The sequence below is a fragment of the Micromesistius poutassou genome (assembly GCF_964030765.1).
Source record: "Micromesistius poutassou genome assembly, chromosome: 16".
Classification (NCBI taxonomy): Eukaryota; Metazoa; Chordata; class Actinopteri; order Gadiformes; family Gadidae; genus Micromesistius; species Micromesistius poutassou.
Window position 1 is genome coordinate 11,953,308 of NC_140286.1, and position 26,959 is coordinate 11,980,266.

At 43.2% G+C, this 26,959-nt stretch overlaps 4 protein-coding genes across 4 annotated transcripts; 1 reads left to right on the forward strand and 3 right to left on the reverse strand.

Annotated features, from left to right (window-relative positions):
- Window positions 1–590: 590 nt before the first annotated feature.
- On the reverse strand, window positions 591–5,937 carry tfa (transferrin-a). Its single transcript, XM_084480940.1, has 17 exons — window positions 5,787–5,937; window positions 5,431–5,579; window positions 5,241–5,343; window positions 4,968–5,156; window positions 4,700–4,838; window positions 4,437–4,492; window positions 3,888–4,051; window positions 3,462–3,612; window positions 3,123–3,283; window positions 2,761–2,857; window positions 2,591–2,614; window positions 2,216–2,377; window positions 1,941–2,091; window positions 1,731–1,798; window positions 1,459–1,643; window positions 1,106–1,298; window positions 591–921 (listed from the first exon to the last, which is right to left on the reverse strand). Exons 1-17 carry the CDS (start codon window positions 5,824–5,826, stop codon window positions 875–877), a joined length of 2,079 nt encoding a protein of 692 aa, XP_084337066.1. The 5' UTR covers window positions 5,827–5,937; the 3' UTR covers window positions 591–874.
- Window positions 5,938–9,251: 3,314 nt separating this feature from the next.
- Window positions 9,252–17,535, reverse strand: ubxn7 (UBX domain protein 7). The gene is made up of 11 exons (XM_084480413.1): window positions 17,418–17,535; window positions 16,319–16,475; window positions 16,081–16,145; window positions 15,877–15,942; window positions 15,437–15,549; window positions 12,535–12,681; window positions 12,301–12,391; window positions 12,069–12,199; window positions 11,345–11,915; window positions 11,144–11,223; window positions 9,252–10,406 (listed from the first exon to the last, which is right to left on the reverse strand). Exons 1-11 carry the CDS (start codon window positions 17,485–17,487, stop codon window positions 10,245–10,247), a joined length of 1,653 nt encoding a protein of 550 aa, XP_084336539.1. The 5' UTR covers window positions 17,488–17,535; the 3' UTR covers window positions 9,252–10,244.
- Window positions 17,536–18,205: 670 nt separating this feature from the next.
- Window positions 18,206–22,438, reverse strand: ppp1r7 (protein phosphatase 1, regulatory (inhibitor) subunit 7). The gene is made up of 10 exons (XM_084480894.1): window positions 22,387–22,438; window positions 21,601–21,696; window positions 21,425–21,474; window positions 21,266–21,331; window positions 20,967–21,097; window positions 20,645–20,807; window positions 19,903–20,019; window positions 19,673–19,777; window positions 19,495–19,581; window positions 18,206–19,185 (listed from the first exon to the last, which is right to left on the reverse strand). The coding sequence occupies exons 1-10, from the start codon at window positions 22,424–22,426 to the stop codon at window positions 19,009–19,011; spliced, it is 1,032 nt and encodes a 343-aa protein (XP_084337020.1). The 5' UTR covers window positions 22,427–22,438; the 3' UTR covers window positions 18,206–19,008.
- A 644-nt stretch (window positions 22,439–23,082) lies between these two features.
- On the forward strand, window positions 23,083–26,930 carry cdc20 (cell division cycle 20 homolog). The gene is made up of 11 exons (XM_084480588.1): window positions 23,083–23,110; window positions 23,498–23,704; window positions 23,812–23,948; window positions 24,071–24,167; window positions 24,297–24,419; window positions 24,577–24,773; window positions 24,877–24,971; window positions 25,582–25,819; window positions 26,002–26,127; window positions 26,232–26,349; window positions 26,462–26,930. The coding sequence occupies exons 2-11, from the start codon at window positions 23,521–23,523 to the stop codon at window positions 26,635–26,637; spliced, it is 1,491 nt and encodes a 496-aa protein (XP_084336714.1). The 5' UTR covers window positions 23,083–23,110; window positions 23,498–23,520; the 3' UTR covers window positions 26,638–26,930.
- The last annotated feature ends 29 nt before the right edge of the window (window positions 26,931–26,959 follow it).

Below are 26,959 nucleotides of genomic sequence, written 5' to 3' on the forward strand. Positions count from 1 at the left end.
CAAGAATCAACAGCCCACAGACCCTCGAGCTGCCTGAACCCCCGCGAACCGCCCACCGCAACCAGATGTGTGATCGCAATGACCAACGCACGATATTGACTGGCCTTCTCAGGAGTGTTCAAGTGAAATCCATAATCAACCTAAATATACCGTATCGAGGCTAATGTGAACTTTGTGTTGCAACATCTCGCATGCGGAATACTGTGGCAGGTACATTATAAACAAAATATACGCATATGATGAAATATGCTAGGCTCCGTGTATAATTAGGCAGAGTAATGCATCTCCACTCATGAAAATAAAAATAAACCTTAATTGGTCTGCAGGATTACACACTATATGTCCAGCATGAGAGTCTCACCCAAGTGGGTGGTGTATTTCGGCAAACAATGGAATTTAAATGCAATTTCAATTGAGATCTAAGTTGCACATGCAGGACTTAATTTCTTAATAATATATTTAATCTAGGCTCTAATTATTACAATAATATCATAGCATAGGGCAGACATGAAAAAAAACGACCTATGCATTACATTAATACATTAATAAAGAGAATAATAAAGTAGAATAATAATTAAGAAGAATCTGAGCATGAGAAAAGTGGCTTTATTTGAGAAAGTAAGGCAAAGTGGAAATATCTGGCAGGACAAATGTAGGCTATGCATAAGCCGTTAAAGGTAGGCTACAGTAAAAACAGTAAAAACTGATGTAATCGTAAAGATGTATCTTATTGTTTATTTCTCACAATGCTGCTACAGTTTCATATTAGTTAACATACATTCATTTCTATTTTTCCCAATTTGTGTCCGGGGAGATTTGTGTTTGTTTGAGTCTTTCTAGAAAAGCATCCGCCCCTGGGATCCATATTGTCTTGTTAATTTGTGACACTGCAGGAGAAGGAAGTGCAGGATCTCTCCAGATCTAGTGTAAAGGGGTAAAACAAATGTTACATTAAGTGTAGTGTGTATGATACACACACACACACACACACACACACACACACACACACACACACACACACACACACACACACACACACACTGTACATACACATATATATATAACTCCTAATATATATGAGTTTCTTTGAATCATCCTAACATACCAGAAGCAGTTTCAGGGCACTGCCTGAGGGCCTTGATGGAGTTCACATAGCTAGGACCCAGGAAGGCATCGGCTGTAGTGTGTTTTGGCACCTCCTGGAGACACTGAATGGAGTCTTTAAAGAGGAGGTTTTTTCCATCTATTGATTCGTAAAGCTTGAATAATGGATCCGAACCATCTCTGCCGAACATGCTCTGAAAAAAGCACATATTTAAAACATTAAATATGGATTGCTATTAAATATTAAATATAGGTAATTTCTCTGATACTGGATACTGGAGTCAGTGGCTGCAACGACGCACAAAAAGTGCAAACTTATTTCCATCAATCAAATGCAATCTACGCAGTGCCAACCTGCTGGTTGATGAGCGTCGCCACAACTCTGTCACGAACATCTGGGCGCGTTATAACAGCATGGGAAGGAACGGCAGCCAGGTTGCACGAGGCAAAGTCGTTTATCTCTGCCTTACCAACGCCCCCGGGGCAAATCAGTTCATAGTCTGCAGAGTTCAAGCCTCTAGCCCAGTCTGGACCAATTCCTTTAAAAGAGAGGGAAAACATTAAGCAGTTTGTTTTACTATCCTACATTATCAAAAAACGGACGTGAAAGGAGGGAAGTCACTCACCATTGCTGTTTTCGTTAACAATAGTGTGTTTAATAAAGGCAACATCCCCGGCACCGTCAACAAGACATCTATAAACGTTGTGGAAAAAGCCAGCAACACAAAAACAGAAACATACACAATTTGTGATTAGTAAATAATTGGTATGACCCTAGATGTGTAATTCATGACGCATTATATTTAATCCATTTAAATAAAACCCGCGTCGCCCACCTGAACGCTCCAGCGTAGCCGTAGTACTTCTCCCTAGAACTGGCGCTGCACTTGGAATTATCATCCACTTCAGCTCCACTGCCGGCACACTGTTTACAGAATGTGGATGAGGGATCGGACCCCGGTGCACAGCCACTGACAAAGAACGCACCTGAGAAGGTAGGAAAGAAGGGGGGGGGGGGGGGGGGGGGACGGTTGTTAAACGGACCATAATGCACCAGGAGAGACTTCATAAAGCGCCGGGGAGTTCGGAAAGAGTCGCCACCGTAGCTTACCGAAGTCACAGCTTCCGCTGAGTTTGTGGATCAGACCCATGGGGACGTTCCAGCCGGCGGTTCTGCCAAAGCCTGTGTGGCAGGACCTCTTGCCCCTCAGGTTGGCCCAGGTCACCCCGCTGCCCTTCTTCACCACCGCCACAGCGAAGTAGTTGGCCTGACCTGCGGACGCAAATGTATTTATGTAGCACTTTTTATACACGAGGCAGACTCAAAGTGCTTCACATAGAAACATTGTCATGAAATAAAAGAATAAAACAAAATAGATAAGTAAGGTAGCAGTACTAAAATGTAACTTTTGCATAGCTATTTATATGACTTCCCAGGAGAAATGTAAAAATATAATTGTATTAAGGCAAAGACTGACATACATACCAGGTACGAGGGAACTGCACTTTGCTGTTAAAAACAATACAGAGGCAATTATTAGAATAATCATGTTTCAATGAAAACATTTCACAAATATTTAGGAAAAGAACATCGCAAATATACATTATGATTCATATATGATGCATATCTGCATGGTATTTTATCTCCACACTTACCTTGATCGTATTGCTCAACCATGGCTGGGATCAGTCCACACTTCCCAGCCGTGTACACCTGTCCTCCATCTACAGATATGGCATCAGCCTCTTGACGCTGGACAAGAACAGAGATACCCCAAAACCTTTTAATTCAGCTCATCTTTCAATAAGAACATACTAGTCTACCGAAATCAGATGATGCGTCGATAAGAACGTAGATCATCTGATTTCATAAAAGCAACATATTACCCCATCACATTATCTTAATTCATTAATTCATTAATTATCTTTCATAATGACATCAAGTCAGATGACCTTGTCTAGACAATACATCTCCACAAAACGGATGACCAAAAAAAAGACGACATAAGATAGCTCACCATAATCCTCTGAAAGCAGCCCTCCACTGTTGAGCTGGTTCGACATGCGATGGCATTTCTTCCGTCGGAGAGGCTGAATGCACTCCAGCTGTCACACTTGGTCTTCTCAGCGTGTCCCACGGCGCACCATGTGATCGCAGTCGATTCTGAGCTTTCCACGTCTATGGAGTCAAGCACAAGCAATAAGGAAAGAAAGAAACATATGGAAATGAACAGGAATTGGTTATATACCTTGCAATGTTTGTATTTGAGTGAAATGTGATGGATTTTTTTTTTCCACCATCGCAGTCAACGGCAGTGGACATAAGGTGTCTGGTGTGCTTGTGTGTCCAGCCATACCTTTCGTCAGAGATCGGATGGCTTGCATGTATTGAACGCCCAGGAAGAGGAAGGGGTTGGTGCCGCTGGGCAGCTTGACCAGACTCTGTGTTTTGTCTTTGAACATCAAGTTTGAAGCACCAAACCCAGCAGAGGAGAAGAGATCGAAGCCCTGCAGAGTGAACAAGTAAATGTTAGATCATTTTAATGCCAAAGTTCACTAGTTGGTGTTACAAGCTTCTAATTAAATCAGAAATGTTACAATGTCACACATTATCTTATGATGTTGTCTGTCTCTGTCTCTGTCTCCATTTAGTGTGTGTGTGTGTGTGTGTGTGTGTGTGTGTGTGTGTGTGTGTGTGTGTGTGTGTCCGTGTGTGTGCGCATGATGTGTGGTTGTGCATTGGAGTGTAGGTGTTTGAATGCGCGTGCGTGCGTGTGTATTACCCTGACGGTGGTGAGTGCGATGAAGATGCGCTGGGCTAGATCGGGGTCATCGCGGCTAACCACAGCGTGGGCGGGAACCCTGGCCAGGTTACAGGTCGCGTAGCTGTCGAGGGGAGCTCTCGTACCGTCCAGGCACAGCAGCTGGTAGTTGGCTTTCTCTGAATCTGTGAAAGGGAGAAAGTGACAGTTGGATCCAGTAGGCTAGTATAGCGACTGCTATCACAACAATTTTCTCCTATGGGGGCGTAGTAAATTTGTATCTTATATAATGAAATTACGTACAAGGTAAAATTAGTTTTTTCCTTTATTAAACCCAAAACTGGTTATAAATGTGTAGACTGTTTCGAAAGTCCCGCCTTTGAGTTGGCTTAACTCTGGATGGGTCAAAGGTTAAAGGGCAACCGAGTTTGAGGGACGGTGGAGGATGTGCACTGTGTGATGTTGACATTGTGGTGATTTCAACAACCTCAGTGAGAAAGTGGATGAATAAATTAATTAATTAATTAATGAAACATAAGGTAACTGATTACTGATTTTATACTCACTGACCTGGAACTGTGTAGTGGTTGATAAAGGCTACGTCTCCGACATTGTCCTTAAGACACCTTCATGAAACAACAGTCATATCATATAAAAAACATGCATCTGCATTATGACTAACAAAAAAGGTTGCAGTTTGAAAAAAACTAACGAATCAGGTAAGATTTTTGTAATTCGTTTTAACAAAAATTGGTGGCAGAATGATATATTAAATATCAATTATTAACTTTCAATGAATGACTTTCAATTATTAAAAAAAAAATAGGACTAACTGGAATGCTCCTGCGTATCCATAGTATGGCTCCGAGGCGGACTTGCTGCAAGAAGTACTCCTGCACAACTTGCACAGTTTACCGCCAGCCACAGCCCCTGCTCCGGGAACGCAGCTCTCCGAGAAGAAGTTGCTCACCGCTACAAACCACAAGACCAACCATGGATGTCAGACACAATTCACCATTACCGTCACCAGACGAAACAATAACACAGGCAAAATACAGTAAAGAAAACTGCCATGCTCGGATCAATGTCCCAGAGCCTCACCCTCTTCCACAGGCATGTCCTCCTGCCCGCTCCAAGCGATTTGACCCCTCGTCAGAAGAGTCCCGATGGGTATGTTCCAGCCCGCGGTCTTCCCAAGACCGGTGTGGCACGATTTCTTCCCCCTCAGATCGTTGAAGGAGAATCCAGTGTCTTTCCTCACGACAGCCACAGCGTAATAACAGGAGGAATCTGTTTCCATGCAGAAGTAAATATCAACTTATGATTGTAGCATGAGGCTAGTTTAAGTTTGTTTTAATAACTGAAGTAACTTGCCTGGGCCATAATGCTCAGAAATAATGGGCTGCAGATTATAGGGGTTCTGTCCTGCTGAGTAGATGTCCCCTCCGTCCAATGTGATGGCATCTGCTTCACCGGCCTGAGAGAGACCCAAACCACTTATAGCCCAACCGAGTAAAGCGTCATGCTGTAGTTTCTATCAGTAGGCTACTTAAGAGTTCCTCACCTTGATTGCCTTAATGCACTCTTTGGCATCAGCTCTCACTACGCATGTGAACACCGGGGCTCTCAGCACTAGGGCGTCACATTTCAGCTTCTCAGGGGCCGAGGTCACGCACCACCTCACCACTTCTGTGGGCACACTGAAGGCAGTGGCTGTTGATAAAGTAAAAAAAAAAGAGGTTCATAAACTGTTAAAAAAGTGTTGCTGTTAATAAAATAAGAAAATAAGGCAAAATATGTTCTACCTAAATCCCCAGGATGTCGTTTTCCATTATATTTTTATATATTTATTTTTGGGATATATATATATATCCCAAAGATAAATATATATCGAGAGAGTTTTTGTGAGATCCTCCTTACCCAGACAGCCAAACAGCACAGACAGGAGGAGATGCTTCATGACGGACTGAGGGTCTACAATTCACTTGCAGACTGCCGTGAAGAAATGAAGCATTGGTGCTTTTATAGCAGCCCTCTGAGTGGGCTGATCCGACCGATAGAGGGATCGTTTGTTTTGGGTGTCATTGTTTGACCAAGGCTCATTCTCACTGCGGGGAAGGAGGCGTTCTCATGTTGAGAAAGATTGACCATTTCCAACATTTCTACATAATGGAATTGAAATCCAATTCAGGTCAACGACCCAAGAGCACAACACATTTGAATCATATTCATATCTACAATGGTATGACTTTGCATAAACATGTAGCCTATCATATCGAATTTGTTAATCTTTAATCTTTAAGGATTTTATAACACATTATCAAAAAGGATATCCTGTAAAAAAAACAGTTACAATAACATAATATAGGTCATAAGGCTCAGGTTTTGGGGCAGATAAACAAATGATCTCAGCTCATGAATAGTATCTTTTGGCTGGCCTCTTTACATGTTGGCCCTGTATTTGATCACAACATAAGGCCAATTGAACAATATGAGGATATGCAATTTTACTTTGAATTCATAAGAAAATTCTGTATACTCATGATGTGGAAAATGAATCGTAATGATAACATATCATTAATACAATTATATACAAAATACTGAAACATTGTTTACATTGATACTTCAATTGAAAATGAATTTGTACACATTCTCCCTGCACCTAGTGATGTCTCCCTCCCCCAATTGAAATGTTTTAAGGTCGTTTATATTTGCATGGCAAATATAATGCCACAAGGTCTGACACTGAGGCCATGCCAATCTAATGACTTCTTTAACATATAGATTCCTTGAGCTGTCTTGCATCCTAGCAGACTGGAGCAAAGATGATGCTACACGCCACCTAGGTGTCTGACACCCTCTGCCTATAGGTAGCTTTTCCTGGGCTCCTGCAGAACACGGACGAAGGGGTGATGTTGGGAGATGTTTTCTTGTAGAGAACAGGTGCAGCCTTACCCAGCCCCAGAGTCCAATCGGTCTGACTTGGGCCAGGTGAGGCTGCTTAAACCAGCCATAATCCAAACATACGTGTCCACTTGCCCCCATAGTGTATTGCAAATGAACTTGGTCTCTCCTGCCATAGCTGACCTCAACCATGGCCCATCCTTAACTCTCTATGATGATCACTTCCCTCACCTTTGCTTTTCATGCCCACGATGTGAAGTAATCATGTGCACCCATTGTCTCATTGAAATGCTTGGTAAATCACTGCCTGCATCTTCCCATGAACATGCTCTCAGTTAAATCCAATACTTTTTCATCAACTCACATATATACCAGCCAATTACCAATGAAAACTTTATGTATTTAAGCATATGTATTCCTTTATTTTATTTTATCCTGAATTTTTCATTTTTATTATCATTATGTCTGAGATGATATGTCTGTATGCTTATCTGTCTCTAATGTCTGGTGAGCCAAAGAAAATGTTCCACCTTGGTGGACATTAAAGATTTATTCTATTCTATTCTATTCTATGTGTGTATGTTTTTGTGATATTTTTTAACTTGGTGATGAACAACGATTTATTTTAGGACACCTCTTGTCCGCTGAGTATTTGATTTAATTAAGAGCATGATTGTGGGAAGATACAGGCAGCGATTCACCCCCAGCATCTTCGATGAGACGATGGATGTGCATGATTCTTATGGGTGAAACTTTCAGATGGTGGGCAGTAACAGCAAAGGAAACAAAGGTTAGGGGGAGGGATCATCGAGGAGAGTTAAGGATGGGCCAAATAACCTCGGTCTCTCCAAGAGCTCCAGTTAATAAGCAATACACTTTGGGGGGGGAAGTAGACACGTCTGCAAGGCTGAAAGACACATCAAAGAAGTCAGTAGATTAGCATCTCCTGTTTGGCAATGCAAAAACCCCTTTCGATCAGAGAGAGGAAGGGAGAAGTCTCTCGGTGCAAGGACAATGTACACAAATGCCTTTTCAGCTGATTAGTATCAATGTAACAAGAATTAGATCATTTGTATATATTTTTATATCATTACGATTAATATTGCCAAGACTCTTTGGAAATATTTAAGGTACATCACTCAACTTTTCTCCTAAATATTCCGAACACATTTTCAGCCAGGAGATTGTATGGTGAAAATAAATCACCAAGCTGAACCTTGAACTCAATATTAAAGGCTCTGCACACTGAAAAACCATGGAAAGATGGGGTCAAAGGTTATACCACAGAAACAACCAGGGTTATTCTGGAAGTTTACAGGGTATGGTTTATTTCTAATCATTTGACCATTTGTTTTGTCACCATTTGTCACCCTCAGATCAACCCATTCTTGCAAAATCACAGCGATTGTATCAGGAAGTGACTATCATTTTTTGGAGATGAGTGTGTTTGTCCCTGTTGTAAGAGTAAATCACATTTAGCTGATTGCGTGATTACAGAGTGAGGTTGTCCAAAGTCTAAAACTGGGGGGGGTACCTGGTTAAAACATCCAAAGCCTGATGTTTGTCCTTTGCGTTAAAATTCTAAACAGCTTTTCAGTCTACATTGGAGTGTCCTGGGATTACAAACAGTACAGCTAATATCCCATTAAAATGAAAAAAAAAACCATGCTTTTATATTGCAAACCTACCTCCAAAAAACCATCCAACACACATGAACTCTGCAGACCAGCTTCCAGACGTCACATTGGTCAAACTTTAACTTTCATTGACCAGTCCTTCCGAGAACAAACTGAGGTTCGGGGTCATCACCCTTGTTAGATAATACGCCCACTGATACTCAGCCTTCATTTATACTCCAAATGTCAACAGAATCATCACCTGATCGGAATGCATCATTACTCACCTCTCCACTGTGAAAGCTAGTATGCTATCGCACATACTTTACGCTATGCGTTCTGGCACAAACATTTCTGTGGTACTACTCTGAAAGGTAACAGCCCAGAAATGTGGGGTAGGAGCGTGTGGGGTTAGGGTCAACATTTTGACACAGCTGTAGTTCACTGTAGTTTCCCCCCCCGCCCGCGAGACCATTGTTTGATCAGCTGCAGATATGCTGCTTTCATCTCTGACCCGTTAACCCATATGGCTCATTGGAAAAGCAGATTACAAAATAGACAGCAAAAGCTTTCTGGAAAGGCCAAACACTCAACTCATTCACCCAAAAAGTGGGTTGATATCATGTATGCGTTTTCTTTGTCATTTAAGTTACATGTCCCAAACTTCTCACTCAGGGACTGGGTTTGAAAGTTTGATTATAATCCCATAATGCTAATAGGTTTATTGATGAGGTATAGGATAGGAGTCCATACTTGAAAGAACACATTCCTTTTGCGAAAGCTCCGATAGGCCATCCCTTTGGTGTATTTGGAATTTTTGCTTTTCAGGAGGTTTGGAAATTTAACAGAAGACCAAACATTTTTTTTGGTTTCGATGATTATATTTCAGCATCAGCATATTTGCCTGGCAGAATATAAAAAAAAGAAAAACTGAATGAACAATTACTACAACTAAATATCATCTCTCTACACCACGCCTGTACAAAGCAGAACTGATCAATGATATGAACAGCTCCTCATTCATTCACTTTTGTATCAAAAGGCAGAAACTCTCAAATCTCATCTACTAGTCTACAATGAACCAATAGAAACTCGAGTACAAATGTGCAGATCTACCGCTCTTCTGAGATCTTCAGTTCTTCGCTGGGGATAGTTAGACACCTTTAAAGTCCTTTCCAATTCACAGAACCATTGTTTCCATGTCCCCCTCGCCTTAATAACTACAACGGTAACATTTGGTACAAACAGGTGCTTACAAAAGCCTTTCTTTACATCGCCCTCCCAGGTACAGAAAAACCGTTACAAACAGCCTGAAAGTAAAAGAGGACACTTCAGACACAGGGTGAAATCCATCAGTGTCTCATCAAATATCCTCACTCTCGTTAGATGCATGGAACTTTATATGAACGTTATCAAATGTTTCACATCTGGATAACAGCTGGAACGAGTTGGGGCGAAGAAAAACAAAATACAGCGTTGGTCGAGATGAAATACACAACATGACGAAAAATAAAAAGGGGTTTGGAGAACAACATTTTGGAGATTGCTGGTGTCAACACCTGACTGGCCATATGTTTCACACTACAAAAAGGTTTAGGCTGCCAGTAGAGAGAGTACATCGGTATTCAAGCCAGTGGAAAAAGTAAAGGGGGAGGAAAAAAAAAAAGTCATCAGTCCATCCACTCAAACATGTCCCGGCAATAGAGGGCCTAATTTCGACAAAAACAAAAAAGTGTTAAAAAGGGATAAGGCCAATGACATGATCCCAGGCCAATCATCTGTGATGAGTAGAGGTCTAGCAGAGGATGGGTGCATGTGTTGAAGGGTGGAGTGGGGGGTGGGTGGTAAATTAAGTAAGCTAGTTCCTCTCCTGCACAAATACAGTTTCCTGTGGACAAAGCCCAGCGTCCTGCAGGGTCATGTCGTAGTCCAAGTGTGCGAGTTTCCTTCTGGGGAAGTTGGTGACGAGCTCAAAGCGTTCATTGGGATAACCTTTAGACTGGACGTGTCTCACCAGGGCCTGAAGAAGGGAGAGAACCAGAATCTCAATGGCCACATACTTTGTACAGGCTACAGTTCCAATCAAAAAGTGAAAAGCAGCAATGTTGTCCTCAAATGGACTGCATGGACTAAGTTTATACAGCGCTTTTCTAACCAGTGGCCACTCAAAGCACTTTCCAATTTTGCCTAACATTCACACACTGACGACAGTGTCAGCCACGCGAGGCGACAGCCAGCTTGTCGGGAGCAGTTAGGGTTAGGTGCCTTGCTTAGGGACACCTTGACACTCAGCTAGGAGGAGCCAGGGATTTACCTAACAACCTTCCGGTTACCAGCCTACCTCCAGAGCCACATGCCGCCCAAAATACCAAAATATTGTCCATTGGGCGAACGGCAGATGGACGCTTACCTTTGATGCAGTTGAACTGAAGGGTTGGTCGAATTGCACACTCTTATGATTATTCATGCGTACTATTTGTGTGTAAGGCTGGTGAACTTTCTCTACCACTCAGATGTTTTAGTAAAGAATCCTTGTTTGAGTATTTTTGTTGGGACAAGACTGCAAGAGTAAGGCGCCACAGGCAAGTGTCTATCCATCGTTTAGTAGAAGGAAAATACAAATGTTGTGCTTCTATATTTTGTAGCAATAAGTTTCATAAGAAGAAAATGTATACGATTGCCATTATGTCCTTCACAATAAGAATACAGCTTGTATATTTAATAAAACAGTCAATGGTTAATAAGTTGCGCTCTCACCATCAGTTTGGCTTTGGAAGACAGTGCAATTTGCTCTCTCTGACCATCCGGGTAGCGGAGCATCAACCTGGCCTTCGGACCTGCAGGGACACACAGTCACACGGTGATGGTTAGACTGCGGGCACGGCTTCACAAGCCCCTTCACTCATCCACACCAACATGGACGTATACAGAAACAGCCGGCTGTGTGTCTCCTCATACCGTCATCGGCTTCGGGGCCGTCCGAGTCTGAGGGCTTGGCGGCGTCTGACGGCACGGCGCTCTGGGCCGCCGTGGAACAGTGGTTCTCCCCCGGCGCCGCCGGCTCAGAGTTAGTGCGGGCCGCCGCCACGGTGGGCCGCTCCAGGTGGTTCTTTTTGCTCTCCTCCTTCCTGTGGCTGTGCTCTTTGTGCGGGGACTTCCTGTGGCAGGCGGGGCCGCTGTTTGAACCAATCGGCTGCGGGGTGGAGGAGGCGGAGGAGGCGGAAGAGGAGGAGGCGGAGGAGGAGGAGGCAGGGGCGGCGGGCCGTCGGCTCGACAAGGTCGTCGCTGTTGACGACGACGACGACGGGAGCGTCCGCTCCCCGGGGGGCTCGGGCGCGTCGTTGTCAGAGCCGTCAATGGAGATGAGGCCCTCGCTGTCGGAGAAGGGCTCCGCCTCAGAGTCCTCATCCACCTCCGACTGGGGGGAGTGCGGGACGTCCAGGACGGAGGACTCGTAGTGGGTCTCCTGCAGGGACGCCCGGATGGCCGCCTCCAGCTGGCTGTCCTCGCTGGCATCGATCAGACTCTCCTGAGGCACGGAACAACAACAACAACAACAGAGGGGGGGGGGGGGGGGGGGGGCGGAGGAAGAGACTCTGTCAATTGAAGTGCTATAGTCGCATTTGAAAAAGCATACATGGGAGGAGCCTGATTCAAAGAGGACATAAGGGAGGTGTCTCACGGAGCGTGCTCGTTTGGCGGGCGGAGCGTTGCAGGACGGTCCGTCGAGCTGGCCGTGCTCTGCCAGGAAGCCCGTGACCTGCTCCAGGAACGACGCCACATCCAACTCGTTCCACTCCACCATCTTCTGACCTGATGGGGACGGGTTTGGTGTTCATGGACATGGTCCTTGTAAAAGCACATCTAGAGCATCCGTACGGCATGAAGGCCCCGCCCACTTTGTCTAGACTCACCTGTCCGAGGGTCGAGGATCGAAATATAGGGAAACTTGTTTAGCTTGTAGAACTGGATGTACCTCTGTCCCTCTTCACTGTCATGATACACCTGCGATAAGAGAGGACGTACATTGTGAGAGAACAAAGGAGTCTGGGAAGCGAAGACGACCCATGTGGAGGTGTGTGGGTTCCTCAGATGGTGGAGGAAGTGGTTCATCGCGAGGTGGAGTGCCTGGTGGACATGAGACGGACCTGCCAGAAGATGAAGTGCTCTCTGATGATGGTGCGCACGGCCTCGTTGCTCCACACGTCCCGGTTCAGACACTGGCAGGCGAAGTCCTGCACGTTCTGGATGTTGATCATCAGCCACTTGTTCTCCAGCTGCCCGCAGTCTTTCGCCTGGAACACGAAGGTCGCATTAGGGACGCGTGATGGTGTACAGTATTTCAAGCGAGATTCCAGTGTGCGGACCAGGGGGCCTTTCCCAACGGGGGGGGGGGTTCCTCAAGGTATCCTAGAGTGAGATGCTTAACCAACACCCGCTCATTAATGACAGCATCTGAATTCACCTTGGATAAAAGTGTCTCCTTAATTACTAGATATCTATATTACTTTGAGTTAGTCCTTTCACAATACTCGATTTTCTAACTTTGATACAATACCATGAAAAATATTGATATCCGAAACCATGTGGAAGAATTGACACAACATTGAGGGCATAACATTTTTGACATATTAAACTCCTAATTACTAGGCCTAATTGATTTTTTTTTCTTTAGACTTTTTAGTTTTTTAACATACCCAAAGTAGAGGCCTGCACGGGCCTAAAATTTCAGGCCCGGCCCGGACCCCTGGCAATCAGGCCCTTACCCGACCCTACCCGACAAATTAAGCAATTACTGAGCCCGAGCAGAATTCCACACACGTTACAGTGACTTCGCTTTTCACTTGAGCTGGTACTGGCTTCGTAAAAAAAGATTGCAAGGAAGGTTGTCGGTTTGCATTAACAGTAGCGCGAGTAGCCACGGCGCATCCTTTGTCAAGATGACGCTGTAAATGCGATGACCAAAATAGAAAATGAGAAATAAAAAGGTGTGCGGGTGAATGTTTTTCTGACCTGAATTCTGACATCATAATTGAAAAAATCATGAATACATAAAACCAACTTTACTTGTGTCAACCCCGAGCCCTACCCGAGCCCGTGCTATTCATTGAATTTAAGGCCCGTACCCGGCCCGAATTTGCATATTGTGTCGGGGCCCGTCGGGGCCCGTCGGGCTTGCAGGCCTCTAACCCAAAGTAAATAGAATAGAGTATATCTCCACAACTGCAAGGGCTATAAAATGCAATCTTGGAACCAAAAGAAAGATTTTTTTGCACATGAAATATTCAATGTGGATATTACTTTAAGAGTTAAGAGTGAAGAGCTAGACCACAGCATAAGTGGAAGATTTAATTTCCACCTGAAATACATTTCAGATTGAATACCAACTTGTGCATTATCAGTCGGTAGCCCTATAGGGCATCTAATAAGTCCCTGGGTCAATATTTGATGGCAATAAAATCAAGTAGAGCAAAGATAGAGGTTTTAGTAAAGGTAGGTTCAGGCAAAAAAAATCGCAATAAATCAATATATCCAATGCAAAATTGACAATACAACCTTTAAGAAATAAACAGGTAGATATATTGAGAACCCATTGTACAATTTTGACACTTTACTCCTCTATTGAAAGGTCAGGGCAAATATAATTGAATGACACAAAGCCAAACAATCGAAATCACAATATATGGCCACCAGATGGCGATGAAGACATCTGTTCTAATTTAATTTACCTATTGTGTCTCTTAGCCATTGATTGTAAACACTGTGTTTAGTTGAAAATTGGGCCTAGACACTGGATGATATGTTTATTGTGGTTTCATGCAATCAAAGTCAACTTTGAGGACAAAAACAACCAAAGTAAAACATCAGTTTTGGTTGTAGAAAAAAAAAAGTAAGGTTTGTTCTGGATTGGTTATTTTAGGCACAGTTTTAGGCACAGAGTGATAGGTTTGGACTGTTGGAATAAATGGAGGCTCAGCTTTCATATAATGTTACTTTGTGCAGGTCAAATTACGGGAAAATGATAGTTATTGCTGTGCACAGTTATGAAATACCAAACTTTTTGTTACATGATTCTTATTTTGCTTCGAGTTGGAACTATCCCTAATTTAGCTAAGAATGATTATAATGGCCAAAGTTGAATTGCTTTAAAACGTCTTTGTAACTGGTGGGGGGGGGGGGGGGGGTTACCGGGAGACGGTTAATGCTTCAAGGGAAGCTTTCACCAACCAAAAATTTAAAATGAATCGAAATTCCAATGTATTCATTATTAATTTATTAATTTATTTTTTTAACCAATCTAAATTCTTTAAAGAGGTCTGCATTTCGGTCGATCAGATGCCTCGCTAAATTGGCCTCTGTAGCATTGCTTGCGTATGGGTTTAAATGTGTCTTTTTCCTTGATAATTCCCCTCAAAGCCAAAGTACTTCCAAACAGCACGCCTGCTGTTTTCTCTCTCTACGAAAACTGGTCACAGAAGCACTGCACTCGACATCATGAGTGTTGGCTAACTTTTAGCTAACACCTTCACACACAGATCTAGGGCTGTGCGATATGGACAAAATCTACTATCACGATATGGGTAATTTCAAAACAATATCTATCATGTACATTTTCTGTCAATTCAATGAAAAAAAATGTCTACCCAAAATAACCACATGCTACACTACTTTTTAATACCCGTTCAACTAAAAACAAATTAAAGGCACTTTCTCTTTTCTCCGTTTACGTGGAATTGACATTGAGCAGAACTGTCACAAATGACTAAATAATAATAATAATCCGCTATTAAGACCATAACTAAAACCATAACCTGCTATTTAGTTTGATAATGTGGAAATCTAGCTCCTGCCATTTAAAAGGAAAGTTTCTTATCAAATATATGTACATTCTTAAGTAAATCCATCTTTGAATTTACAGCATATCTAATGACTTGGCTTCTTATCTGAAACCAGCTTTAGTTGGTCTGTTACCAATACAACCCAACACAACATTTCTTTAATGCAATTCAATACAAGTAACGAAGTAGTCCGGCCGCACCAAAACCTTACCGTTTCAAAGCTTCCTTTATGCATGAGTTCAATGGGTGGGCGGAACAGGTCTGCCAGGGTGCTGAGCTTCTTGTCCACCGTGCTGCCGTTCCTCAGCTCCTGCTCCTGTCGGACTGGAGAAACACACCATCCCCTTTAAGTCCTCCAGGTGAGGTGCTAGGAGACCACCACTATGACTAAAGGTTTGAGTCATTTCCCAAAGTCAAATAAGTTAAGTCAAATGACTTAACTTAAGTGCTAACTTGAGCTTAAGTTCTCAAGTTAAGTGCTAACTTGTCTGTCTGAAAAGGGACGGTTCACTGATTTCCAACCTTACTTCTCGAGGATGAAATCAGATGCATACGACATGCAACAGACATGAAAACAAGGTCAACAAGGACAATCTGTGAACTGTCTCTTTAAAAAAAGAAATAAAAACAAAAGATAATGAAGAAACTCACTTGTTTCTGTTTGAAAGTCCCGAAAGCCATCGAAGATGGAGCGTGCAGGACGTCTACGTTTTGGCACTGGATGGGAGATGAGGGTCAGGGGTCACAGTCAAGACGATCACATGACAACCAAATGTCAGCAATCAGAACAAAATAGGCCATTCAGCGTGGATCCCTAAGAAGTGTGAGGTGCCAAACACATATTGAGAACCGTACCTCCGAACAGTGGCTCCGGCTCCACCAATATGTCTTGCTTTTGGGGAATCGGGGCTCGTACTTCACTGTAAAACATAATGCAACGTTAGTCGTTAGTTAGTCTGTACTACAAAACATCCACCAAGTGGCAACGTGTTAGACCATAACACGTTTAACAAAATAAAGTAATATTTAAATTTCCGACCATACAACACGGTGAGGGTTGTATTCCTGATATGTGAATAAAACATGTATTTACTCTTCAGGTGGAGCTCTGCTGCTGGAAGCCGCCGCGGAACCAGAACTGGTGCTGGGCTCCTCCGCGATGCCACCTCCGTCCAGGAACATGGTGACGGCCATCTCCAGGTTGTTGTTGCATGCTTCCAGCATATGCTTTCCTATACTCTCTGTAGCTCCTAGAAAATAACCATAAGAATAAATAAAAATAATCAACATGTAGTACGAGGAGGACAGCACAGCAAAATTAACATGTTGCACCCACTACCTGGGTAAAGGCAGGTAGTGGTTTTATGGCTAAAAGCGTTATCAACATGATGCATGATATTTTGAATATTATATGGTCATATTGTGTGATTTTTTAATATGTGGAAGTTACATGCAACCCGTGCACATGACACGACCTGTACAGACTGGTCTGAGCATTCATGTGCACGGTTTAGTTCATGTGTTGAAAGTACTGAACTGCGCATGCTCACTTCCCATAGCAAGTATCATCTTCAAGGAACCCCTCTCATTTTCATCATCCATTCAAACCGATGGTGTATACACATAAATAAAATATATACTACGTAACAGTGAAGTTTAGTAACTTTTCTCATATCAGTGAACGGTTGAGCGGCACTGCGATCATGCCACCAAAAAGTGAGGAGCTTTCATTTCCAGCCTGCTACCAGAAACATTAGGCGGAGCCTAGAGAGCTAGCACTGCTCTCTCTCTCCCTGCTCGTCAGGGAAAATGTTGCACACCCGACGTCCATTCCAGATATTCAAACATGCAATCCGAAAGATGATCGAGCAAGTTTGGCGAACGTCACCTCGCTGTGATAAGACTGCACGTGTAGAGTGTGTTTGAAAGCTATATTTTGGCACACGTGAAAGGAATACACCTTCCCCACGCCGTTTGACTGTAAAGTTTATGAGCCAGAGACCCACGTACTTGTCAGCCGTGACTGGCTTTTCTCTTTCCAATGCAGAGCATTGACAGGGGGCAGTACAACACATCCATGCCCATTTTGTTTCCTGCGCAGTACATTTCAGGTGCTTAGGCGGATTAGCTGCTCGGGGGGATAGTAAATGGTTACCGTGTGGCCCAAACACAAATAAAAATATTTTATTTACCTGTGATTGCTGTGAATTGTTGTATTAACCCATTCACCCCCGGAGCTGATGAATCTCCGAGCGCCGCCATCTTACCGCCACAAACAACAACACAAATGTTGCGCGTGCGTTCCGCGGCCCGCCGTCCTTTCCCTGGCGCAATGCCCCGTCGTCACCGAGGTTTTGTGTTGCATTGTGGGAGATGTATTTCTTGATAGAAATAATACTTTTGAAAAATGCACTTGGCGCTTTGCATAAATAATGTATATTTTACATGATTCAACTATTGATATTTGATATTAATATTAAGTTATAATTGATGTTATATTTATTCCAATAAAGAAAAATTAAAGAAAAAATTAAATCATCCACATGCACTTTGTGATAATATACTACTTCAAAACGAAATACTCGTTATTATAGTTATTAATCTTAGAAATTAATTTTCGGAAATAAACAGTTGTAAGAATTCTGCATAAAACATGGTTTACAACTGTGCACTGATACATAACTTTATGAACAGACTAAATGTATTGGACTTTTCTAGATTCTATCAACAATTCAATGAGTCACTTCGGGCCCAAAGCTGGCCCTCTGTTGTCAAACGTTACACACAATTATAGCAAGTCGGAAGCATAGGACTTTATAGTAAGTTTATACTGCAACGATACTTTTGACAAGGCCGCGTATGTTGAATTTAGAAAAAGATATACAACTAGCATCAATTACAGGGAGCCATATGATCTTTATTTTAATACACATTTACTAATAGGCTGTCAAGACTCGACAAGTACCACAATAAACACATGCACTGTCTATAACTTTATTTTAATTGGTCAAATTCTGCACAATTGATCGTGACTCCACCCGGGTAATACGAATTAACCGTTGAGCTTAAAGTTGTGATATTTACAGGACTGTGATGTTTTAGCCTAAATAATAGGATTCTAAAACAAATAGTATTTATTTGTGTCACTGGTCAAATATACACCCCAAGGTTGCATTTCTCAGATGCTTCATGAACTGGTGTACCTATTGTGGGAGGTACATGGTGAGGTAGAAGTCTCCTCCTTTCAGTTAAATGTTCCCTAAAATATATCTAAATGCCCCATCTTGTCTCTCATTAGATTGCAGTGCAACTTCAAACATAAAGTGGTAAAATAATGGGTGGGGGGGGGTGAAAGAGGATGACTCCAATAGTGTATCATGCATGCAAAAATATAATGGAGACAAATGAGGAAATGAAGAATCTCCTCTTTTCCTCTTCACAAATTTCAGATCCAGCCAATCAAATCAGCACACTTCTTTTTAGACAACAGCATAGATACAGTTATGCATGGCTGCATACACGTTTTTATTTTTTTTGGAGTGGGTGAACACGGCAAAACTCTAACTTCAAAGTGTATACATGTTTATTTGTGTATAAGCAAGGGAGAAGGAGCATGTGTGGGTGTGTGCGTCTGCTGCGCTTGTGTAGGTGTGTGTGTGTGTGCGTGTGCGTGTGTGGTTTAACGTCTATGAGGCCCATAGGTTTTGGAACGTGAGGTCTGGTATTTTGGGAGAGAGGGGGGCGGGGGAGTGCTAATGGCGGGAGCGTCGGTGCGGCCGCGGCTCAGAAGCGGATAAAGGTAGCGTCGATCTGCCGCACGCTGGGCAGCGCCAGCATGATCTTCCGCCGGTACTGGGGGTCCTTCTGCAGCGGGTTCCTCTCCAGATACACCGTCTCCAGGGTCTTGGCGTTTTTCAACTCGTCCAGGTCGGACCAATTCTCTATCTGGTTGTCGTTCATCTGAGGGAAAAAGGATGGGGGTGGGGGGGGGGGGGCACACGGGCATCAGCTTTATTCAACGGACCCCCCCCCCCCCCTCCAATAAGCTTGTGTATGTTTATTAATACATCATTATTTATGATCAGCCTCTATAGTGGAAGAGCTACAAGAAAGCCCACCCCCTTTTTCATGAGGATAAATTCCCTACTTCTTGCAGTCACCCTGATCAAGTTCCCATGACACATGTAAAGACTTAAACCATAAATAACGCATGGAAGTACAGCTTTAATTCAACTCAGAATTTATCCCTTTCCCATTGTGTTGTCATACCCAGAATTCTTGTAGTTCCGTCAGGTGGCTGATATTTTCTATTTTCTTTACTCGATTGGCCGCAATATCCAAAGTCGTTAACTTTTTCTGTGGAAGAGACAAAAAACGAAAAAAAATTAGGGAACATCCACGACACAAGTTATTGAATTGCTTGCTTACTGGCATTCGTATGACTCACATTGTTCTCCAGCCCCTCGATGAGCTCGATGCCGTTGTGGCTCAGATAAAGCTCCCTCAAGTTGCAGAGGCCTTGCAGACCCTCCATCTTAGTGATGCGATTACTCTGGTGGCATAAACAATGAAACAGAATCTATACAAATGTCTGTAAACGTTTAAATATGTACATTATACAATTGGTCGAACCTACAGAAACAACAGAAAGAATGTGTTGAAAATGAAAAGGTGTACCTGAATGCTGAGAACTGTGAGATTATGCAAGCCCTCCAGGTGCTGTAGCTGTGTGATCTTATTGGTTCCCAGGAACAGGCTCTGCAGAGAGGACAGGCTGTCCAGGTTTTCGATCATCTGTGCAGGCAATAATATGACAACAGACACTTAGACAGTGTATTCTCTCAAAATATTATCGTTATATGGAAATGATGAATGGACTGTATTTACATAGCGCTTTTCTAACCTGTGACCCCCGAAGTGGTTTACAATTCGCCCATTTATACACAAATTCACACACTGACTGCGGAGTGAACCATGCAAGGAAAAAGCCAGCTTGCCAGCAGCAGTTATGGTAAGGTGTCTTGTAGGAACGATTAGTCAATTAATCGGTAGACAGTTTTGCAATTATTTGACATCAGTTGCTACTTCTCCTGGCTCCTCAGATTGTGAAATGTTGTGTTGTTCAGTATTGACCTAACCAGTGATTTTTTTTGTGTGTATCAAACATATGTCTGACAGTGTCAACGTCACCAATAGCAAATGGCGGCACTCAATACTGCTCTCCACAATGGTTTATTTGCAAGATTAGTTCCACAATGGCCTTCATAAACTCAACCCCACAGTTACAATTGAACATGTTCATGGAGTTCTTTCAAAACACTGTCACGATACATCTTTTGATTGTCATTCAATAACGTCATTCAATAAAGTGGGACACTTCATCATTGAGCACAACCTTCCCAGGGGCTGACTCTCTTACCCGGATCCGGTTGGAGCCCAGCTCCAGCATCTCCAGGCTGGTTAAGTGGTTCAGGTTGGCGATGGAGCTTATTTTGTTGTGAAGCAGGAACAGCTTCTTTATTCTGGTCAGCCGCTCCAGGCCCTCAATCTTCCTCAAAATGTTAAAGGAAACGTCAAGCTGCCTAATATAAAAGGGAGAAGCAAGACAGCCATTGGTCCAAATATTGCACAGAACTGGATATTTCTGCTGCCCAATGCAGCCCAAGTGAATAGGCTATGGAGGAATTTGTGGAGGATCCAGGCAGTGAGGCAGTGCTGAATACTGTTTAATTCAGACTCACTCTAGTTCTGTGAGATTCTGGAGGTTCTCCAGCTTGCGTATCTGATTGTCGTAGACGTCCAATTCCTGCAGTGACCTTAGGCCGTCTAGATTTTCAATCTTTTTGATGAGATTCTGGCGTAGGGAGAGGGTCTGGATAGAACACAAGAAAAATTAGGACTATTCGCTTTTACAGACCTTAATATTAACATTTGATCAAAAATAGGTAAAAGCACACATATTTATGGGTAATATGATCGTATAAGCATGACTACGATATTAACAACCTTAAATAGTTACAGATCAGATTAAACCACTTACTTTAGCTTTCTGTAACACCTCCAATCCTTCGATCTTCCCAATGCGACAGTGAACCAGATCAACATCCTTTGAAAAGACAACCCATGATTATTCGTGGATAATTATTTATAAATGAACAACAATTGTCAATAAAACTAACAAATATCAAAAATGTCTTACTTCTTCATCAGGGTCCAGGGTTATCGTCTCCATATCAACTGGGGACTCCTCTTCAAATGAAACATAAAACATAATAACATGTAGGTTTTACTCACACTTTACATATCCAATTAAATAGCATACACTTTTGTAATGATTATGTAGACCTATGGTGTTATTAAAACAAAAATAATTACTTAAGGTAGATGGCTGAGTGGTGTCCTGCTCGCCATTGATACTCTTCCTCCGAGTTTCTTCATCTCCTGACTCTTCAGACTCGCCACGCCGATCCACTAGAGATTTAACCGAAAAAGATGTTCAGAGCTGTGCTTTATACAATTGACAATTGCAATGACTACAACGATGAACGATGAAAATGGACCCCAGCGATTAAAGTGAAAAATATGCTCGCTGCAGGCCTTAAGTTGCCAACACACTCCATACACACAAGACTTGAAAGGTTCATATTATATTTAAAACCTCTTGACATTACATGTTTAACGGAACAGCAACCTTAATCTATGGTTGCCTTACGTCTTAAATCGCGAATCTAAATAAACAAAAGATCATCCTGGTAGCGAAAGTAAGCAAATCATGGGAGATATCCATGCTAGCTCGCAAGCTAAGCTACGATAGCATTACTACCATTTATAATTAAAATAAGTAACTACGTAAGTTCATTTCAAAATATAGGATGATAGCCCTTATAGAATACACGTATGAGCAACTGACACACATCGAAAAGCCGGTGTAACGTTTGCTCTCAGGTATGGTGAGGAAGCCCATGGAAGAACAACACCAGGCAGTCTTGTTGTTGATGTCAGCCTCACGTCCAGGAGGATGCTTTCACATCCATTAAACGCACACATCCACACCGCATTCACTGTGATCACACATCATTATAGATACGGGGTGCCTGTCGAGCGGTGATTCATTACGCAAACACAACACGGGGAGAAATCAGATGATAAACATGGATTTACCTTCCATTTCTTGAGGCTCTCCAGTAGACAGGGAAGCCATGTTTCGTGTAGACCCGCCTTCGACCGCCGCTCAGCCAATCAGAGGACTGCCATGTTTGATGGAGACCCGCCCTCGACCGCTGCTCAGCCAATCAGTGGGCTTCACATCTGGCGCACAGTGCGCGAAGATGACAAGACCTCAAAACACACGCAAGAACGCCAAGTCTGGATAGAAAGTACTCCGCGATCATAGAATAGCACCGTATGTGTTATATATAGCCAGCTCTGTTGATAGGTCCAGTACAAGTTGTTTCTAAAGTGAGCCAAAGACATATCTGACTTGGATATACTTTATTTGTTGGTACATTACTTTGCCACCCATGTCATATTACAATTAAGGAGTCAAAGCGAAGTGTTTACGGAATAACCCCTTTATTGGCAAAAACAACTACACATAGTCTGTAAGAAGTGATTTAAGTATACACACTTTGGCCTGAAGATGGCGATACAATTATTCTACCACGGATTTTAAAGCATTACGACGTTGTTCTTCCCGGAAGTAGATTAGAACCAATCACAGGGGTTCGTTTACTCACGTTCCTTGAAGTAGATATCGCAACAGCGTTTGAATTGGCCAATCAGCGCAGCGCTTTTGGACATTTAAACCAGACGTTGGGTGTTTCATACTTTTAAAATTTCTGAACGCAATCAAACTTCGCAGTGCTTGGCTACATTTAACTGGGAGGTGAGCACTGAGCACAGAATGATTTTATTTCACAACACTTTGCTGATTTGGTTTTTATAAGCAACTACAGACAGAATGTTGAAATGTGTAGCTTAATTGTGTTTTATCAAGATAGTTTTTGGTTGTTTTTTATTTTTAGATTGGAACTTTTTTTTAGAAACGCTGTTTAGCATGTAACCTGGTAGCATGCTTTTGTTGTAACCGCAATTGTTTGCTGTCTACTCTATTAATACGTATATTTAAATGCAACCAAGAATAGGATTGTCGACTGTTCCGTTCCGTGTATTTTAGCCCAGGAGCCATCCTATTTAAAATACACCTTTACATGTGCTCGCTAGCGAAGCAACCGTGTGTTTTCGAACCTACGTTAACGGTGTCTCCACACAGATCATTTGGAAAGTACCTCAGCCATGGCTCAATTCGGATTCGAAAACGATATTCAAGGCATTTTGAAGTTGGACATGCCAATCACCAATGCGCCCATGGCCCGGTGGCAGAGGAAGGCCAGTACCTCAACCTCCTCAGCCTTACCATCACCTGGGAAGTCTGTCAACCTTTCGTTGACCACATCAAAGACGCCCAGCAAAACTCCAGGTAACGTAAACTGCCTCGACAATGGTGCATCTGTTAACTTTGTCTGCACAGTGGACATGTGACGATGCTGCTGTTCAATAAAACGTATATCCTCATGGTTTCAATAGGAAAAAATAAAAAATGCACACCATCCAAAGTTGGAGGCGATCGCTTCATCCCGATCAGAAACGGACAGCAGATGGATGTGGCCAGCTTCCTGTTATCCAAGGAGAATGAACCTCTGGATGCAAACAACCCCGCGTTGGTAATACAATCGATACAATCAGTAGGATTAGTATTGTATAATTTATTTTATGTTTCTATTCATGATTCTTTTCCATTTGCATTATTGCTGAGATTTTGCTGACATTTATTTGAACGCTGTAGGAGAACCAGAAGGCGTGGTCGGTCTCGCTCAATGGGTACGCTGTTGAAGAGGCAAAGATCTTGCACCTTAGCGGAAAGCCTTTGAATGCTCCCGAAGGTAACAGAATTTAAGAAGTCTTCTGGCTTGACTATATTCTTGGGAAACCTAATGGCTCAATTGTTGAGTTGACCCATCCTGGATTCAAAGTATTCCCCTCATGTTGTCGGTTACCGTTCTGATAAACAGGTTACCAGAATAACCTGAAGGTCCTTTACAGTCAAGTCACGCCATCTTCAGTCAAAAAGACAAGATACATCTCTTCCATTCCTGATAGGATTTTGGACGCTCCAGACCTCAGGAATGACTTTTGTAAGTTAATGGTTTAACCCATATTTGCAAGGACTCACTCATTGTAATATTGATTTCAAATGACGATTCCATCACGTTTCATTTGTATATTTTTTGACACCTGAATAGAGGACACCCTGTATTCAATATTGCTCATTCTTGGTCCCACCACAAACAGATCTGAACCTGCTCGACTGGAGCAGCCGGAACCTTCTTGCTGTGGCGCTTCACAACAACGTCTACCTGTGGGACGCCACCCGAGGCGAAATCACCCTGTTGATGAAGATGGAGCGGGAGGAGGACTACATAACCTCGGTCTCCTGGACCAAAGAGGGCAATTATTTGGCCATAGGCACCAGTGACTTCAAGGTTCAGGTGAGCATACAAACTGGTTGACTAGCACACGGTAGACGCATGACGGGGACACTGTAGCTCATTCCTGCCTGTACCCCCCCCCCCCCTTCTTCTGCTGTCATAGTTGTGGGATGTGGAGAATCAGAAGCGCCTGCGAAGCATGACTAGCCACACCGCTAGAGTGGGCAGCCTAAGTTGGAACGACCACATTCTGTCCAGGTAATCTTGCATAATAAAACTTAAATGCACTACCCACAATTTGTAGAATATGAGGATGTATGTAATGTAGGGACTGAATGGCTGCTGAATGATCCAGTCTCGTCAACCTTTGCACATTACTGGTGCTAAATAGAAGACTACAAGCTTCCTTTGGTTAACATTAGTGTCATCATATAGCAATGTTTACCATAATTTTTCATTGATACAACTAATAAACTGTTTTTTTTTTATATGGTAGAAGCCTAGGTACTTTACTAGTATACTCTTTTAATTATCAATGTATTGTCCTGTGTTTAGAATCAATTGCTTTAAATAATCAGCAACAATCACATGCATAATTAACAAGTATTTGTCACATTTTGGTAAATGAATGCCTTTTAAATGTACCCCCTACATCCAGTTAACAACCCCATAGGGTACATGTACGCATTGTTGGAAAAGCAATAATCTGGTGTCCGTAAAGAGACTCGCGTTGATCCAAATGTGACTGGGAGTCAAACACCCTAGTGACCACTACACACCCCACGCCCCCACATTGGCCACTCATCATCAGGACCACTTGCTGTCTGTTGGAAGTGCAGGTCTCACGCCCATTCCCTCGTCTCCCCAGTGCGTCTCGATCAGGACACATCCACCACCACGACGTACGCGTGGCGAGCCACCACATCTTCACGCTGGCGGGCCACTCGCAGGAGGTGTGCGGCCTGGCGTGGTCCCCCGACGGCCGCTACCTGGCCAGCGGAGGCAACGACAACATGGTGTACGTCTGGCCCGGCGTGAACGAAGGCAGCGTCGGCAACGAGAGCCAGTCCCTCCACTGCTGGAGCGAGCACCAAGGCGCCGTCAAGGTAAGGCTGTGGCGTCTGGATGAAGTAACGTGTAACCCGAGCTAGGTAATCGCCTCTTGTGTGTAGAATGTTGAGCGACCCCATTACAGGAATGCCAATGCCCAACGCCGTATTACCTGAGGGGAAGCTGCACCAAATGATCAGTGAAAGTATCATTTATTTATTTTTTCTCGCTTCTCTAGGCTTTGGCCTGGTGCCCATGGCAGCCAAACATTCTGGCGTCCGGCGGCGGCACCAGTGACAGACACATCCGCGTGTGGAACGTCAACAGTGGGTCCTGCATCAGTGCCCTTGACACGCAGTCCCAGGTAAACTCCCAGGTTACTGTTAACTGTGGTGTTTTTTTCCTTTTTTGCACTTTGACAGCTTTACATTATGTGCCACTCTCTCAATTTGACGACCGTGTTTCCAGATCTCCTCGTTGGTGTTTGCGCCCAACTACAAGGAGCTGGTGTCGGGCCATGGCTATGCCCACAACAACGTGGTCATCTGGAAGTACCCATCCCTCACCAAAGTGGCCGAGCTCGCCGGTGAGTTTAAACGTCCAAAAAAAAAAAGTCTCCACGTTCCGACCGTATGTACAACTCGTTTTCCCGCAAACTCCGCTGCATGTTGTCTAATTCCGTGTGTGGTTCCTCGTAGGCCACGAGGACAGGGTGCTCAACTTGGCTCTGAGCCCGGACGGCTCCACTGTCGCCACGGTTGCCGGTGACGAGACGGTGCGCCTCTGGAAGAGCTTTGAGTTGGACCCCGTTAAGAAGAAGGCGGCGCGGATGATGAAGTCTACCAGCAGCGTGATTCACCAGACCATTAGGTGATGATTCTGATCGTTTTTCGGTCAATGCGGCGTCATTGACGTCGACTATGTACAAACCATTTTTATCATTTCCTAGCGGAATAAAGATTTTTTTACTTAATTTATATTTTAATCATGCAGAAGGTAGTTGGGTTTTATTTCTTTTTATTATTGCCACTGTCATCTTTATGTATGTTTGCCAGGAATGGGTCTGTATAAGTTTTGGCATCTGTTCCCAGGATGACCGGGATTTAAAATGTTCTCTGCTGATGTTCATTGTACCGGGTGAGATGAGTGCATGGAGAATAAATTGTTTCCAACATTTTATCTATGGGTACTGTCTC